Genomic DNA, 18,803 nt, shown 5'->3' with positions numbered 1-18,803 from the left:
GAGGTGTCACAGTCAACAACAAAAAAACAGCACCCGACGCTGCAGTTGTGAGGGAGATCAATAATAAGCCAAAATACAAATCTGGACACAGAAAGCAATCACAGAACGGCCGCTGAACCTCAAACACGACATGGAACGAGAGCAGTGAGCCTCGCTGAGCAGATGCAACATCACCCAGAGTGCACAGTGGCATTTTGAAATGCTGCCCACTCCCTTTTTCCACACTGACCACAACAAAAGTTTGGAGGCACAAGCGAACATAAAAGTACCCGGCGGTTTTTATTTCATGGGGGACAAAAAAAAGACTGGCCTTTATTTAATGCCCTCACTTAAACGCCAGGCTTTATTTGTGTCTGTCAACCTCTTCGGTTTACGCCGGCAATCAGCTTCCCAGCGCTGGTGTCCAGAGCACTGCCGGACTTCCAGTGGGGATAATAACAGAGGCGCTGCAACCTTTTATTAGCCTGGTCAACAGCCCTCAGGAAAGAGCCTATACTATGACCAGACATGTTTCCCACTGAGCACATCACTGAGTTTATAGCTCTACCTGACACTTCAATGAGAGGGGAAACTGAATCAAAGCCAGGATATTCGTCAAGGATATCTGATGCTGTATATGTCATCCACAATTCAGCAGCGGGATGGAAATAAATCCTAACATGTCAGGGCAATAAATTAAGCTAAAAAGCTGGTCTGCCGGGAGCAGGCGTGGCACACAGCTCACAGTTAGACAACACTAATGCAATTACAGGGATTTTCTGCTTGCTCAGAGGCTCGGTTCAAGGGCGGAGCGCAGAGAGCTGAAGGCGAGCTGCACACAATCAGGCGTTTCTCAGGGTAGCAGCCAAGCCTGATCTTGCCACCTCACTCTGTGGAAAGGCCGTTGAGAAAATGCATATAGGATTACAGCAGTATGGTTATGAGATCCAGGGTATTCTGCATGTCTGATGAGCCTAACCTGTGCCAAACTCAGCTTTGCTGGTTTGGGTTATTGAAGGTTATGAAAACAAAATCATTTTTTGAACAGCCACAAGGATGCGAGCTGTGACCTAAAACAGGATTTTAGAAAATTACCCCACTAAATTGATACCCTGAAGAAGGACTTTGCTTGCCCCTTTGCTCCCACTAGCTGTATGGTCAGAGTCAGGTACAAACAAGCCACTGATACTAAAATACCAAGTTTCAGTATTTTGTATATTTCAGCAAAACAACACTTGAACCATTCCTTCATTCCTGCAACCTTCCTACTCAGTCTGACACCTCAAACTATCCCTTTGAGTCTTTTTTTATAATTTGGGCAGTGTTTCTAAGCCGCATCCAAGTCTATGGAGAGCATAACTCCTTACCAAACATGGCCTCTGCTGATCTGTCTCTTCTGGGGCTTTGGATCGCTGCTGTGCCAACAGGCAGTAAGGCCTTGCCAAGAGTACAACAAGCTCTTAGACCTTGCCAAGCGTACAATGTGCGGACGGGGACTTGCCAAATGTAATCCAGCAATAGTGCAACACGCTCAAATGAATCCAACTGGCTGTAGGTTGTAACTCTCTGTAACTCTGTCACTTTATGCTTGGAAATCAACTGAAACTGAAGGAATAAATGCTCCTAAAAGCTGATAATTGTGCAGAAATTTGTGGTTAAGAGTGCTGGAAAGCGTCCAAGGGAAGAAAAGGGTAGCAGAAAACTAAACTGTTTAAATCTAGAAAGGGTGGTTTCCAATACCTGTCTGCATTCCTGGGTGTCTGATCGATTCATGCTGCTCTCCTCCTTTTTGTCAATTCTGGTCTCAAACTCTCTCTAACACTCATTGTCATTTTCATCATCATTACTTTGATCCACTGATCTTCTTGCCTCATTGCTTATCTGTCATCCTGCCTTTCCGAACGTCCTTCCTGCAACACTTCACCTCATCCTGGATGTTCAGAGAGACTCATCTGAAGTCTCCATCAACCATCTGCTAACTCTTTTCCCTTGCCACCATCATCTGTGACTCTGGGGTTCTGTTCTATTTACCACCTAGGTGTAGGACACCGTTCTGCCATATTGCTTCAGAGTATAATCTAATTACTCAAATTACACTCCTTTTTGTTGTCTGACCAACAGTCCAAAACACAAAAAAGGTTCAGATCACATAATGGAAGACAAGACAGAGCACACGTTTTCACATTTTCGAAAACCGTAACACTAAAGTTTAAACATTAGTTCCTTGAAAAACGATAATTACAAAAAACTTTCGTTTTGCTGTAAAATCCAGTGTTTCAACCTTGATTTAAGCTTATTAGCACCTTATAAACACCAGTGTGTGAATGTGTGTGTGAATGGGTGGATGACTGGATGTGTAAAGCGCTTTGGGGTCCTTAGGGACTAGTAAAGCGCTATACGAATACAGGCCATTTACCATTTACCTGAACTCAAACATCTTGAACAGGAGTTTCCAGTGGTTATTCTGCTGTGACAATTCAGTGCAACTGTAAACAGAACCTACAGCAGGTCTAAAAATGAGCTACGCTGGAGTTCATTTCAAATTAAGAATTCATGTGATGTGATGATTAACCGTAAAAGTAATTTTAAAGTAGAAGCACTTTACCAAACATTTGCTGACTATAACATATGACAGGGTAATGTTCATATTGGGGCGACCGTGGCTCAGGGGTTTGGGAAGCGCATCTGTAACCGGAAGGTCACAGATGCGTCCTTGGGCAAGACACTTTACCCTACCGCCTACTGGTGTTGGCCAGAGGGGCCGATGGCGCGATATGGCAGCCTCGCTTCTGTCAGTCTGCCCCAGGGCAGCTGTGACTACAACCGTGGCTTACCTCCACCAGTGTGTGAATGCGAGAGTGAATGAATAGTGGCATTGTAAAGCGCTTTGGGTGCCTTGAAAAGCGCTATATAAATCCAATCCATTATTATGTTCTTTTCATCCTCCCTTCTTTTCTCATTTTTTTTACTTTAGAGGGTTGGTCAGACAAAATGATACATGCTAGAAAGATTACATTTGTGGAGAATGACAATGAGCATTCACATTTTTAATTAATCAGAAATCACAGTGAAAATAATAATGTTTTTTAAAACCTGGCTTGCTGATTCACTTCCCTAGCACTTTTAATTTCTGCTCTGTACTCTACCTGAATATTCACCAAATCACAGACAGGGCCTCTCTCAGCAGGTGTTCACAGCTCAGAGACAAATCTGCCGTCATACATACACAGAATGTCCATCCGGTATTTGCCATTCCCACGCTGCTGTTAGGTTGGCTGGTGGCCGCCTGGATGATTCTCTAACCCAAAAGTCCAAAGCTGGTCCAGGGAACCATCAGGGCCGGATGCTGCCATCTGACCACCAAGGATCTGCCACTTTGGCAGGTTTGTCTCTGACTCACTGACTCAGTGTTATCTACAAGTGGAAGTTAAAATCCCAGTGGACAGTGAATTGTTGAGATGCCAGTCTTAATCCTGAAGTGGCGTGTGACCCTTTAAGCCCCACAGACCTGCTGTCCGAGAGGTCCTGAACGTGTTTGTGTTCAGCATGTGCTGTTACTTATCTATGTAGCTATGTGACACACTGGTAAAATGCTTGCCACACAGCTAATTTGATATGCATTCAAAGAAAAACAGAGGAGGAGGTGCTAAATCCAGATGCAGCCAGCTGCCTCACATTTCCCCGCTACAACTGCTTCTGCTGACTCTTAAATGTGTGCAATGGTAAATGACTGGAGCAATAACTTTAAAAACAGAAGCACTTGATTACTGAAGAAAAACATTGCCAAGTTTGGTACCAACAGTTTTTATGTATTTTCCCCAAATCAAGGGACCATATGGACGTTTGGGGTTTTTTTTTTTTTATTGAGATTTAAGCCAAACCCCTGAGAATAACTCCGGTGTTTCTGAAAGTTAGGATTTCTATTCAGTCAAAAACTGAAGCAACCTAAACTTTTCAGATGAAAATACAGCTATAAGAGTGCAGTCGACTGTAATGATTAAAGAAAAACAATGGCAGATTAATAACTGCACTCAAATATTTTCTGCATGAATTGTCACTCTGTCCCCTTGTTTCGGGGTAATTAAAGTTTAAAACTTCAACCTTGACATTACAGCTCCACCGTGAACGCATGTACAGTAATAATAGGGGTTATGGCCCAGAGGTTCTTTGTGAGCGACGTGTAATTTTATGCTGCTGACCGTGACTGCAATTATAGCGGGACTTAATTTGTAGGCTGCCATATCACCTCTTTCATTAAACTGTGTGTCGTTTCTTTGTGTTTAGTCCAGTAAAGGGACTAGAGAAAAAAAAAAAAAAGGATGGCCAGTGCTGGCAGCTCAACTCGTATCGGAAGAGCTCAAGCAGCCTGAACTGGCAGAGCAGCACATGATTAAACACAACAGGATTAGAGACTGGCTGAACAACACAACCAATGAGAAGGAGTAAGGCAAAATCAGAAGTCTTTCCCAGATGCTGATAAGATCCCTTGTGTAAGTGAGAGGTCACTACTATGACCGCTGCACTGTGGATTAACGCCAGATCTGGAGGGAGGTGATCGCCCTTGGTTACTACTGTGGATAAGCTAACCTTGTACTAGCTTCTGCAGCAGTGTGTGTATGTGCACAACAGATGTAGGTTACATTACCATAATAAAGCAGCCACACGCTTAAATGGTACTCTGTTGGCTCAAAAGGGTTCAGAGGATAGACTGCAACAGCAGAGCAAAAGACAAAGACTTTCTTTGAGGTCTTTGAGTCAGGAAAAGGACTCAGCTAAAGTTTGGGTGAAATCTGATTTCTCCTCACGTTTTATTTCTAAAATATTATGGAACATAGCTGCACCATTTTTTACTGAAACCTTCACGTTCCTGCAATGATGTTACAATATGAAATGTCTTCATGCGTGGCTGAATTTGCTCCTTTTGCAGTGGCTCTTGAAATAAGTTAGAATCAATATTTCTAACAGGGCTGCTGTGTCAACAAACAATGATGACAATGTGACAATATGAACAAGGTTACTGGCATGCTCTGTAAAAAAGACATATAGCTAGAGTAGCTTCACCCACTGGTTTTGATTTTTAAGCGTCAGTGTTGTACTAGCCACCGCCAGAAACGACCACATTTAGACGAGAATGTCGAGAAAAGTTATCAGCTGCCACTAGCAAGCTTGGTTAGCACGCTGCAATGCTCAATTAAAAGCATGGCATCCTGACCTGTTCATTCATTCATTTTGAGGCTGCAAGGTGTCCAACTTTTTAGCGGGGTATCACCCAACCCTAGCTCCTAGCTATTACTACCTATTATTTTAAAACTTTTCACAAATGCAAATTAAACAAATGAAAACACAAAAAGAGGTATAAACTCACAAGCCTCTTTGTTTGGGTAACACAAATATCTAATCAGTTGCATTGCAGTAATTCAGTACATTTCAGCACGTAGTCAGTATGTTGAAGTTCAAAACCAGCTTTAAAATGGGGAAGAAAGGTCATCTTTAGTGACTTTTCAAGTAGCATTGGTGCTGGTGCCACACAGGTTGAGTTTACTCTCCCACAAAATATCCAGTAAGTGACAGTTTTCTGATGTCTGAGATCAGAGGGGAATGGCCAGACTGCTTCGAGCTGACAGGAAGGCAACAGTAACTCAACCACTCATTACAACCCAGGTACGTGCAACATTTCGAATCCTGAAGCATATGGGGTACAGCAGCCGAAGACTACAGCGGCCAAGAACATAAAACTGAGGTTACAGTTTGCATCGGCTCACCAAAAATGTCCACTGCCCTCTGTCCAAGACATCATCATACCTTTATAGCTATGCCATCTGGACAAACCACCTGATAGTCTTCATTATCTTGATAGCTGCCCTCACCTCCTCCTTACTAATCCTCTGGCTACAACCTACCTGAGTATTATTGCTTTCTGACCACAGTGTTGTCATTGCTGCTTCCAGCAGGATAATGCACCACGTCACAAAGCTTAAATAATCTAAAACCGTTTTGTTTTGTTTTTTACAGGACAATGAGTTCACTGTACTCATTGTCCTGTACCCAGTCCCCAGATCTCAATCCAATAGAACTACACCTTTGGGATGTGTGGAACAGCAGATTAACATGATGGATGTGCAGCAGGGAAATTTGCAGCAACTGTATAATCCAAGATGTAACTAAGTAAATGTCCAGTGAGTTTAAATCCTAAAACCTCCCTGATTTTAAGCATTAATTGGATAGCTCGATTTTTACTTTTCAGACAAAAACTAAACAGTTATGGTTTTGGGTTCAGGGTGTATCCGAATTCGGATTCAGCAAACTTCAACTAAACTTCTGCTGAAGTAGTTAAGAACGTGTCACAGTTCCACACACCCTTAATGCGTAAGAACCTATTTAACTGTAAGTAATTGATCTATTCTACTTTAGGACTAAAAAGTTTTTGTCTCCCTGTGCGACCAGGCAACTATAAAACAGTGGATTCTGAGACTTCTCCTGTAAACTTCACACTCAAGAAGTAAAACAGATAAAGGGAAGAATGGTACAAGAGGGAATCTGAGCAGGGATTTGATAACAGTTTGAATACAAACTACAGTATCTGCTTCATTCAACATCCTGCCAGTACCCCGTGCTTTCTCTAAAACTGTGACGGGACACGTTTTATCAGCTCCCTTTCTATAGCAACATAATCACATGGGACAAGAGGGACTCAGAGAAGTGCCATTCATCCCTGAAACTCTTAAGAAATGGGACACTGGCTGCATTCCCCATAGTTGTAAAAGCACCGCTCTACACCCACTAACGACGGTCTGTCTGTGTGTGCACGCATTAATTAATCTAAAATTTCGGCTTGTGTGTTTTGGTTGGTGTGCACCCACATCACCCCATCGGGCGAATTTGCTGCTCTGGCCCTGTTCTGCCATATGTGGTTAGCAATGAAAGCAGAATAGTTGTCTTTTGATGTGATGTGATAGAGGGCTTATTCTGAACTGTTAGCAGAGGACAACAGCGACAGCCTTTCCCAGCTTAAGCACAGCTCTTCACAGATGAGCTCACTCCAATTAAAACAAAAGATGACAAAGGGGGAACTCTGCATGTCACATTTCTTTTTTCAGACCCTACTTGGTAGGAAACTGTGAATAAAACAATGTGTTTGTGTATATTTACATAATCACTATGATAAAACTGGGACAAACACATTAAAATGTCTATCTAAAAATACATTTATTCTTGTTTATGTCATTTTCAGTCTTTGTCCCTTGTTGAGCCAATACATCTGAAAGCATATTGGTCAAACACATAAAATAACCTTCACCTATGGTCACAAGCTTTAGGTTGTGACCAAAAGGATGAGATCGTGGGTACAAGGACTGCAAATGAGCATCTTCCAAAGGGTGGCAATGCTCTCCTTTGGCGAATGGCTGGAGCTCAGTCATTCATGAGGAGTTCAGAGAAGAGCAGCTACTCCTCCACATCGAAGGGAACCAGTTGAGGTGGTTGAGGTGACTAGGATGCCTTCTGGGCATTCCCTAGGTTAGGTTTTTCACTTCTACCAGAAGGAGGCCCTGGAATAGACCTGAGACACGCTGGAGTGATAACATCTCTGCTGGGGAAATGAAGATATGTGTGTCTCTGTTTAGACTGTTGCTCTCTCGACCTGGACCCAGATAAATGGGAGAAAATTGATGGAACATTATGAAGAAAGTGATGAGTCCATGGAGGATGGATGCAGAAGCAAAGAAATTGTGAAAGACAACAACTGCTCTGAAAGAAAATCTCTGATTTTGGAGGAAAACTTGCTGCACTGACTGGGACCTGTTTGTTCCTGACATGGAAAAGCTTCATGCGTTCATGTGTGAGAGCAATCCAAGGTGTGGAGCTGTAAGAACAAATTAGTGTTTCAGCTCCTCTGAAATCACCTATCACAACAAGAAAACAGTCATTTTGTGTGCTGATATAATTGCTACTCTTACTCCAGCACAAACACACACTAAACAGTGACTATTTGGACAGTTAGGTCAGTCAGTCTACAAGCATTCCCAGAGGGAGATTTCTAACGCAGCTAGCAAAAAAAGCAATTCAATGCGTGTAATTTCTGAGTTTACTCAGATGCAGTTTAATGATACTCTTCATTTCCCAGATCTTTAAAATAGGGGTTGAGAGTGCTGAGCTAGTATGACCCAGAGACCCACAATAGTCACAATAATGGAAAATCCTCTAGGATGCAATAAACCAGAATTACCCAATAAGTTTACAAATGGTGACCAAGATAATGTACACTCTGATAAAAGCACTTCACAAATGAAAAACAATCTTGTCAGTGTTTCCCTGGGCCACGAAAATAACCTTAACAACTTCCTTTTAAAATTCAGCAGCATACATGATGCTGCAATAACCTGATATCTGCTAACATGTCAGACCTCCACATCTGGCTTTAATTCATGGAGTCATTTGTTTACCTAATATTAGTTAGTGGTTAAAATTTTAGTTGGCAGTAAACCTTGAAAATAAAATAATAAATAATAAAGAGATGATGGAAAAACTGGTGTATGGAGAAAAAAAATCATAATATTCCTGAAATATGTAACTTCAACATCCCCCCAGGTTTCCACTTAAGAGAAAACTGCCAGAAAGATTAAAATGTCAGGCATTATTCCTCAATAACAAAAACACAAACGTCACCGTGACTTTCATCACTCTGTGGTTTTATTGGTGCTCTTCTAATTGCACTGAATCAACGGAAAGTTATTTTCTAAAGACTGCTATTATCTATACATATTCAGCAGAAATGGAACACAATCATTTGCATATTTTGTTTGTTTTGGGGGTTGTTTTTTTTTCATTTTGCAGTTTCATTTTTGCAGCACTTAAATTACATCATCTATCCATCCTTTATTGCCTATTTAAGAATGTAAAAAGAAAACAATATGCACAGACATCCAAGAAATCCATGAAAACGCTATACAGCTACTGGACAAATCAACATTTAAACATATTACAAGAACATATGACAGTAAATTGTTGACATTTACCTTAAAACTCGTGCAGAGAGTATATAAATGATATGATAAAGTCAATGTGATGCTGGAGGTCCTCAACTAATAGCTCCTTTAATGGGAATCGTTTCTGTTTATTCCCAGCTCTATATTTATTCTTGGATTCTGCTAGAATAGTTCTGCATGTTTGACAGTTTCCCCTTTACTTACCTTAGCATGCCATACTGAGCCTTGGTCTACACACTTAGTGCATCCTGCCTCAAGCAAACTTTTACCATCTCTATATTTACGCTAACTTCATTCTGATTGGATCGATTCACAATCAGAACGTTTCTGCACTCACAGCCAGAGTATGCGTCTCATTTGATAATGTTAAGGACATTTACTATTGTGTAGATACATTATTTACTTAGTACTTACAAGTGCATATACTTAGTACTTGTAGACAGACTAATCTCACTATTTAAACTTGCCATGTTTTGTATGATCACTATAGCAGCGTATGTATATCAGAAAAAAAGAAAATTTATTATATGATTGAAGTATTAAAGACACAAACATTTGTATTAGGTGGGTTTGGATTTATGTACCTCATAGCCACTATCTACATCAGAATAATACGGAGCTAATAAGAAACAAGGACACTGGTATCATTTAATTTAAAGTTACAGCTCATTTACTTGCGTCCACTTCTCGTTTACATTTCGTTCAGTCACTCTGAAACTTGTACCGTGTAATTATATTTTCTTTTTTCCCCGTTTTTGATATTACAGTGTCAAATCTAGTGTGAAATTAACTGCTGTCTCCCATAACAAAAACAGCCTAACAGAGCAGATGCGGGTGTGACAGTAAAGTTTTTGAAGTGACATATTGTTTCTTGATGAAGCTGAAGAGGAGGTCGTGGGTGTTTGGATACTGTCAGTCATCTTTCAACTATAGCAAAAAAATAAAAAAGGATAATATATTAAACGTGGCAAAAACACATTATGTTAATGGTGATGAACTGATTTTGTGTATGCTTTTTTTAAGAGAAAGGGAAATGAACATGTAAAATCCTCTTAGAAGGCACAACGCAATATGTTCAACTACTCTTACAGCATCAAAAACCTCACGATCGAGCACAACAGACTAAGAAGTTACCGTATTAAGCTTTAAGCACACAAGTTACAACACAAAACTCATTCACGCCTATTGTTGGGTACCCCATTCAACTGCTCAATAACACAAATGTCTAACCAGCCAATCACATGATCGCAACTCAATCCATTCAGGTAAGATTTCCTGCTGAAGTTCAAACCAGTATCAAAATGTGGAAGACAGATCATTTAAGTGATGGGTTGGGTGTTGGTGCTTAACAGGCTGCTGAGTATTTAATCAACTGTTGATCTGCTGGGATTTTACCACACAATCATGAGTTTACAGAGAATGGTCTGGAAAAAAAATTAAAAATATCCACTGAGTGACTGATCAAAATGCCTGTTTGATGTCAGAGTCAGAGTATGGCCAAACACTTTGAGCTGATAGGACACCACTAGCTACTCAAATAACCACTCATTGCAACTAAGTTATGCAGATGAGCATCTCAAACCTTAAAGGAGATGGGCTACAGCAGCAGAACACCACACCACATTCCACTACTATCAGCTAAGAACAGAAAACTAAGAGTACAATTCACATTGGCTAAGAAAAAACAAGACTTTAAAAATGTTCCCTGGTCTGATAAGCGTCAATTTCTTTTGCAATATTAGGTTGACTGGGTCAGAATTTAGTGTAAACATCAGCAAAGAGTGGATCCACCCTGCCTTGAATCAACAGCTCAGGCCTATGCTGTTGTAATGTTGGAGGGGATATGTTCTTGGTACACTTTGGGCCCTTTATTACCAACTGAGCATTTTTTAAAGTCTGACAATATACCTGAATATTGTTTTTCACCATGTCCATTAATTTATGATCACACTGTACCATCATCCTCCAAACTGGTTTCTTGAACATTAAAATTAGTTCACTGCACTCAAATGGCCTTCTTGGTCTCAGTTAGAGCTCAATCCAGCACCTTTGAGATGCGGTGAAATGGGAAATTTGCATCATAGATGTGTGATGCTAACACATCAAATATGGAACAAAATCTCAGAGGAATGTTACAAGCCCCTTGTTAAATCTGTGCCACAAAGAAATAAGGCAGTTCTGAAGATTAAAGGGGTCCAACCCAGTACTAGCAAGGTGCACCTAATAAAGTGGCCAGTGAATATGTAACGTCAAAATCAACTTCAATTGCTTCAGTCCTGACAAACACACTCATTCTTGCTTCACAGTTTTAAAGATTTTTGCTTTTTTTTGGTCTTAAGTGATATAATGGTTGGATGGTTGGATGGATGGATGGATGGATGGATGGATGGATGGATGGATGGATGGACTTTCAGACTTCTTTCCTTGAGCAGTCCATTATCTTCTGATCGATTTAAATGAATCCGTCAAAGTAGCAGGATACAGATAGTACCAACCAGGCCTGTCAGTGTCCTTGTATCACCATGACGTGGCTACATTTCAGGTTACACCGTGGGTTACCATGTCGGTTTCAGAAGGGTCTGTGGTTACACGAAATCTATTATGACACATAGCTATAAATCCCTAGTTGAATCAACAGTGTAGGTATGTCATAATCACAAAGCTTTTTTAAATCCTACACTGTAACATGACACAAACTTCACTAAAAATTTAACTACACATCGCTTTGATGACGTCCATGCAGTTATTATGGCTGGGAGCGGCATTGGCCATTTGCAAAGGCTACATCATAAGCTCTCCATGGAATCAACAGAGGTCTAAATTAAGCCCAACAGTGGTCCAGAGACCTGTTCGGCTGTCATGGGGCAAAAGGTTGACCATCCTCACGGCCCTGAATCGGACAAGAAAATGAATGATAGACAGATACTTTGAAAATATCTTTAAGAGTTCAGCAATAACCATTTTAACTAAATATCTGTTGGCTTGACAGGAAAAAAAGCTGCCCATACTATCACTACCTTCACAATTCAAGCCTAAATTATAACTTGGGAAAACAAAACAGTCCAATTAGTTTAGTTTAGTTAGATTCATTAAGCAACATTTTAAAACACTCTTTGCTTCTGAAACTCATAATCCCTAAATTTTCACTGTCAGCTAAGCAAGCTTTAACCTGCTGAGCAGATTTCAGACACTATGTTGTGGTTCCCAACTTTCTCAGGTATACACCACTTCAGAAGTTGAAAAAATGTTATTTCTCCACACGTTACAGTTTTTTACTAATTCCTTTACATCATTAATCATTTATCTTAATTTCACTGTATATTTTCAGCAGACTGTCCATGCCCTGCAGTTTGAACCACTAGACTATGTGTAGAACTCTGGAAAGCGGTGGTCGATATTTTTCATGATATTCCTACATTTCACGAAGAAGTTATTTAAATCATAAAGACAATACCTGCTACTGTCATCCTTTATTAAGAGAAATCAGTGTGTAGTCCCATTAAAGAAGTTTCAAACGAAGTGAAATCTGCTTCCTGTGAAGGACGTCAGAGATTTGTTAACTTTCCCTCAGCTCACGTGATGTGAACACCTGGACATGTCAGGAAGGATGTTGTGTGCACAGCTGGCTGGCCTGCTGATGCTGCCATTTATTTATTTATTTGCTTGTTTGTTAAATAAACACAAACATGGGTTGAAAACTAAACTCAAACACAGGAATCTGCTTCCATCATATTTGCACAAGGCCCCCCCAAAACACACACAAAAAAGCCCAGCAGACAGGAAGCAGAGGAGGGTTAATTACCTCCGCCGAGCATCACCACTGCCAAATGCAGCTGCCCGGATCACGTTTCAGCGCACATCTGCTAAAATGCACACTGGCGGAAAGCCGGCCACGTCTCAGCCTCCTGATGTGCGTTTCTTCCTTTAATGACAGCAGCATATGAGTAAGAGAAACCCCCTCTTACCTTCCACATCCAGGCCATTCTTATTTCCACGCAGACAATGGTGGACCGCCTGTTTTCTTCAGCCCCTAAACGCGCTCACCACCTCCGTCTGCAAGCACGTTTCCTCACGTGCTCATCACAGGAGCAGATGCGGGTGCAGTGCGGTGGTATGCGGGGATCGGCTCCATAAATGTTGGAGTGTACCGTTATTCGTCTCCTCTCTGTTTTTTTTTTCCTCCCATGGAGCTGCTGGGACCTGCAACGACGCTGCGTTGCTACTGGCCGGCTGAGACGCGTAGCCCCGCCCCGTGTGCGGCACGTGACCGCCGCTGACGCCCTGGCCCTGGCGTTTTACAACATCAGGAACATGAGGACGAGGGAAACAATAATAACAGAGGGTGCTGTGTGTTGAGTGTAGGCAGAGACGGACTTTAAGGTTATGCAGTACCGCCCCTCATTTCTTCATAATTTGCTTCCAAAGAGCCAGACTCGTTTTTCAAAGTGGTCTTGGATTTTTCCAGACATTCCGATGGTCTTCCAAAGTTTTTTTCTTTTTTTTGGAACATGGGCTGTTTTTTCACTCATTTTTAGTCTAGTCCATCTGATCCTTTTCAGAGGAATGTTTCTTGGTTTTTTTGCGGTTTTTGTTTTTTAATTAAGCCGCTTAGTGAAAGAATCAATTTCAAATTGCATTTCTGCCTCAGTATGGTGTACAGTGTGTACACGTGGGGGATAAAAGAAGAAGTGACAGGCTTAAAAAAATTATCTACTGCAGATAAACAGTATTTGATTGGCATGTCCTTGAGGAGAAAAGGTAAAGACCTGACACAGGACCAGAGAAATGTATCTGGCCCTCCTGTTGACATATAGTGTCCATTGAAGCCTCATCAGAAATGGTCTCAGTGGGAGAGTGGCAGTGGCATCGGGTCTCATGGAGTTTTTAGTTCACATTATTGTTAAAGTATACAGAGGATGTCAGGAGGTTCATCAGTGTATACAGCCATTTGTAAAACAAAGGGAAGGCTCTGTCATGGGTGTGGCTGCGTTTCAGCCAATAGTTTTGGAGATCTTGTCAAAATTGATGGAATTCTGAAAGTAGAAGAGCATCGTTAGATTTTCATCCAATCTGAAAGTCTTCTGATTGACAATGTTTTGGTTTTTCAACATGACAATGAAACACCGAGACACACTGCCAATAAAAGTAAAGCTGGATAGAAAAACACTAAATGAAACTTCATTAGTCATGGATTGGCTTCCCAGGAGCCCAGATCTCAAAATTGTTGAAGCAGTGTGAGATCATTTTGATGGAGAACATAACAGAAAGTAGCCAGCATCCAAAGAAGAGCTTTGAATGTCCTTCAAGAAGCCTGGAAAACTCAAGACTTTTAAACAGTGCTGTGTTTAAACAATGTTACTGCCATAGGTAAAGTGTGAATCTATCTATATGTCACTTACTGTTGCCTGAAATTTGTTCAAATAAGTGTACTGGATGGCGTACACTGTTTGAGTTAAGACATGAGTGCTTTTCCAACCAGAGAAGAGTTGTTTTTGTTTTTATTTAATATCCCTTTCTTGCAACATCTCATTTAACTGTTTGAAACATAATGCAGTGAGGCTCCCAGGTAGTCTGGCATTATTATTATGATTATTATTATCATATTAGAGTCAAATGGTAAATGGTAAATGGCCTGTATTTATATAGCGCTTTACTAGTCCCTAAGGACCCCAAAGCGCTTTACATATCCAGTCATCCACCCATCCACACACACATTCACACACTGGTGATGGCAAGCTACATTGTAGCCACAGCCACCCTGGGGTGCACTGACAGAGGCGAGGCTGCCGGACACTGGCGCCACCGGGCCCTCTGACCACCACCAGTAGGCAACGGGAGAAGTGTCTTGCCCAAGGACACAACGACTGAGACTGTCCAAGCCGGGGCTCAAACCGGCAACCTTCCGATTACAAGGCGAACTCCCAACTCTTGAGCCACGATCGCCCCCATGGTAATGGGGCCTTTATTTGTATAGCGCTTTACTCGTCCCTAAGGACCCCAAAGCGCTTTACACAACCAGTCATCCACCCATTCACACACTGGTGATGGCAAACTACATTGTAGTCACAGCCACCCTGGGGCACACTGACAGAGGCCAGACACTGGCGCCACCTCTGACCACCACCACCAGGTGAAGTGTCTTGCCCAAGGACACAACGACCGAGACTGTCCAAGCCGGGGCTCAAACCGGCAACCTTCCGATTACAAGGCGAACTCCCAACTCTTGAGCCACGATCGCCCTCAAGACAAATAAAGGCATTTTTTAGTCTTCTTTTGAAGACTGAGAGCCAAACGTAACAGCTTAAAATGTCTGGCTAATATCAAGCTTAACCTGATATAACTATGCAGTCAATGAAAAATCCATTTATTTAAATTTACTGCTGGACTTAATAGATCAGATATTTTTCAGCAAGATTTCTGCTCATGTTCAGAACTGTCTGCACAATTACACTTTCACACATGTTTGATCTGTGTTTTGGGATGCTTTTTACCTCAGCTACATCACTGAAGCTAACCAAAATGAGAAGGAAAGGGAACATTATGCAAAGCGTTTATAAGTAACTTTTCTATTAAATATTTATACTTTCATGAACTTGGTGGTATGATGTTGTCCTGAATTATATCTAATCTACAGAAAAAAGTGCTGTCAGTCATATTCACTGATTTTTCATTTTTCTCATCTCTTTCTCTGGTTTCCTCTTCTGAATTCATACAAGTCAAAGTATAGGTGTAGGAACCAAGAGAACAAGTAATCATTACTGTACAAAATCAGAGTAAAATACATATAGACAATTATTTATATTCTGTGTGTTATTAACAGAATGCCAATCTTCATCTTTATTTTTTAACAAAAGAGTTATCTGATACCAATACTGTGTGTTGTTTACCTTTGAGGCACACTGATCTGATCAGACACTATACTCCAGTAGTCCTTGAAATTCAAAAAGTTCTAAACTGGTAAATTGTAAAAATCAACATGTGATTTCACCAGTGCCGAGACGAACAAAGTTAAAATTGAATCATAAGTCAGGCAGAAAGAGGCAGAATGATAACACAGTGCACCGCTGAGAGAATTTGGAACTGGAAAAATCTAATCTGGGATTTTAATGTGAGGATTTATCTTCCTTTTTTTATTTAGCTTGCTCTGTGAACCCAAAGCACAGCTGTTACCTTTGAACTGGCAATACAGGTCAAATGTGCTCGTGGGCCTACAGCTGGACTGCAGCTGATGGGCCCTGGAGCTGAGGGTGGCCCAGTTTAAACTAAAATAATGACAAAGTCAATGTTAATTCAATTCCATTCATATCATTTTGGTTCAGTTTTACTAATATAAATTCACAGTCACAGCCACCTAAAGATACTTTATATTGTAAAGACCCTACAGTATTAGAAAGATGTTTAAAGTCCATTTGTTTCATTAACGGTGGATCTTAGAAGGTTAACCAAAGCGATGGGTAACTGGGCATGCTTTCAATAATTTAAGGATCTCATATGTGTTAATTCACTTGTGGTTTGCTTTCCATATCACAATGGTCTAAGAAGCGTGTGGATGTCAGTGCACAGTGAGGTACATTTTTCTTCTGCCACTCTTTTGTTACCTTGGTTTTGGGTCATTCTTATGCTTTGTTACGACTGTGACCGTAATTGTGTGTGGATTTGAGTGTCTAGGTGCTCCTCCGGGGTATGTTACGATTTGGCGTTGGTATTGTATTGTTTTTGTGTGACTGTTATGTGTTTCCTACTTTATTTTGAAAGTCTATGTTATCTTAGTGTGTTCAGTTTACGTTTCCCTGTCTCGTCAGTTCTGATTTGTCCCAGCTGTGTTTCCCTCCTGTTGTCCATTCCCTGATTGCTCCCTCCATGTATTTAAGCCCTGTGTTTCTGTATGTCATGGTCGCGATCTTCTTCCCCCCGTTGTAAATAGTTTGGCGCCTTGTGTGTGATGTAAATAAATATTGTGTTTTGCTTTAAAGAAATTAGTTGTTGATACTTTCGTTTTGGGATGATTTTGGCGGAAACCCGTATTAGTTTTTTCTCGTGTGTTTTTACCTTATTTTTATTTTCCTTATTTTTGTTTTTCTACGTTGCACCCCGGTTGCCTAGGCCGGGGTGTAACATGTGGGGGCTCGTCCGATCGCTGAGGGGTCCGAGGACCGCTTCGGCCGTCCGCCGTCGCTGGAGGGTCCGAGGGCCGGTCCGAGGGACCGCCTCAGCCTTCGTCGTCTGCTGGAGGGTCCGTGGGGCCGCTCCAGCCTTCATCCGCCTTCGCTGGAGGGTCCGTGGGACCGCTCCAGCCTTCGTCTGCCTTCGCTGGAGGATCCGAGGGACCGCTTCAGCCTTCGTCCGCCTTCGCTGGAGGGTCCGAGGCACCGCTCCAGCCTTCGTCTGCCTTCGCTGGAGGGTCCGAGGCACCGCTCCAGCCTTCGTCCGCCTTCGCTGGAGGGTCCGAGGCACCGCTCCAGCCTTCGTCCGCCTTCGCTGGAGGGTCCGAGGCACCGCTCCAGCCTTCGTCTGCCTTCGCTGGAGGGTCCGGGGCACCGCTTCAGTCTTCGTTTGTCTTCGCTGGAGGGTCCGAGGCACCGCTCCAGCCTTCGTCGTCTGCTGGGGGGTCCGTGGGACCGCTCCAGCCTCCACCAGCCTTCATCCGCTTTTGATCAAAACATTTCACTTGGGGTTAAATGTTTGATTTTTGGGTAAGGGGGTGTTACGACTGTGACCGTAATTGTGTGTGGATTTGAGTGTCTAGGTGCTCCTCCGGGGTATGTTACGATTTGGCGTTGGTATTGTATTGTTTTTGTGTGACTGTTATGTGTTTCCTACTTTATTTTGAAAGTCTATGTTATCTTAGTGTGTTCAGTTTACGTTTCCCTGTCTCGTCAGTTCTGATTTGTCCCAGCTGTGTTTCCCTCCTGTTGTCCATTCCCTGATTGCTCCCTCCATGTATTTAAGCCCTGTGTTTCTGTATGTCATGGTCGCGATCTTCTTCCCCCCGTTGTAAATAGTTTGGCGCCTTGTGTGTGATGTAAATAAATATTGTGTTTTGCTTTAAAGAAATTAGTTGTTGATACTTTCGTTTTGGGATGATTTTGGCGGAAACCCGTATTAGTTTTTTCTCGTGTGTTTTTACCTTATTTTTATTTTCCTTATTTTTGTTTTTCTACGTTGCACCCCGGTTGCCTAGGCCGGGGTGTAACAGCTTGAAGACCCATCTGTGAGTCATCTTCAGTGTTCTGGCTGAGAGAAGGAGGTTCTTGTTCAGGATTTTGAACCCTTAATAGAAAAACAGCTGCAAAGCATGTTTCCTCCTCCGTGCTTAAGTGTGGGGGTGGTGTGATTTTGGTTTCATCTGACCACAGCAGTCTCTGGCAAATTTAAGATCATCCTGTACATGTTCCTTCTTGAGCAGAGGGACCTTGTGGACCTTGCATTGTGTGTTACCTCCCAGTTTGGGGCTGATCCGCCACCTTTATCATGATCATTCTAACCCCATGAGGCAAGAACTTGCATGGAGCTCCAGACTGAGGGCAATTGGTGGTCATTTTTATTTGTTTCATTTCCAAATAATCACACCAATATTTGTCATTTTCTCACCAAGCTTCTTGCTGGTGGTCTTGTAGTCCATTCCACCCTTGTGCAGGTCAACGGTCTGCTTCTTGATGTCCTTTGACAGCTCTTTGGTCTTTCCCATGATGGTGGAGGGGGAAAAATCATTGTGAGGACGTGTGCTTTATACACAAAATAAGCTGCAATCAGTAAGAGTATCTGTAATTGACTAATTGTATGACACACAGCCAATCTGGGAATTCCGGTTGAGTTATTTCACTCAATGACATGCAAAGC

At 41.9% G+C, this 18,803-nt stretch overlaps 1 protein-coding gene across 2 annotated transcripts in view; it reads right to left on the bottom strand.

The window, feature by feature from the left end:
* Positions 1–13,466, bottom strand: part of st6galnac3 (ST6 (alpha-N-acetyl-neuraminyl-2,3-beta-galactosyl-1,3)-N-acetylgalactosaminide alpha-2,6-sialyltransferase 3) — a 103,535-nt gene extending 90,069 nt beyond the window's left edge. For both annotated transcript variants that reach the window (XM_026148581.1, XM_026148582.1), the window contains exon 1: positions 12,929–13,466. In XM_026148581.1, coding sequence (XP_026004366.1) covers positions 12,929–12,946 — 18 coding nt within the window. In that variant the 5' untranslated portion in view covers positions 12,947–13,466. The remainder of the gene's footprint in view (positions 1–12,928) is intronic.
* Between the last annotated feature and the right edge of the window lie 5,337 nt (positions 13,467–18,803).

This window comes from Astatotilapia calliptera, chromosome 18 (assembly GCF_900246225.1).
Source record: "Astatotilapia calliptera chromosome 18, fAstCal1.2, whole genome shotgun sequence".
In the NCBI taxonomy this organism is placed as follows: domain Eukaryota; kingdom Metazoa; phylum Chordata; class Actinopteri; order Cichliformes; family Cichlidae; genus Astatotilapia; species Astatotilapia calliptera.
The sequence above is the reverse complement of the archived record's forward strand: the minus strand, read 5'-3'. Positions and strand labels throughout refer to the sequence as shown.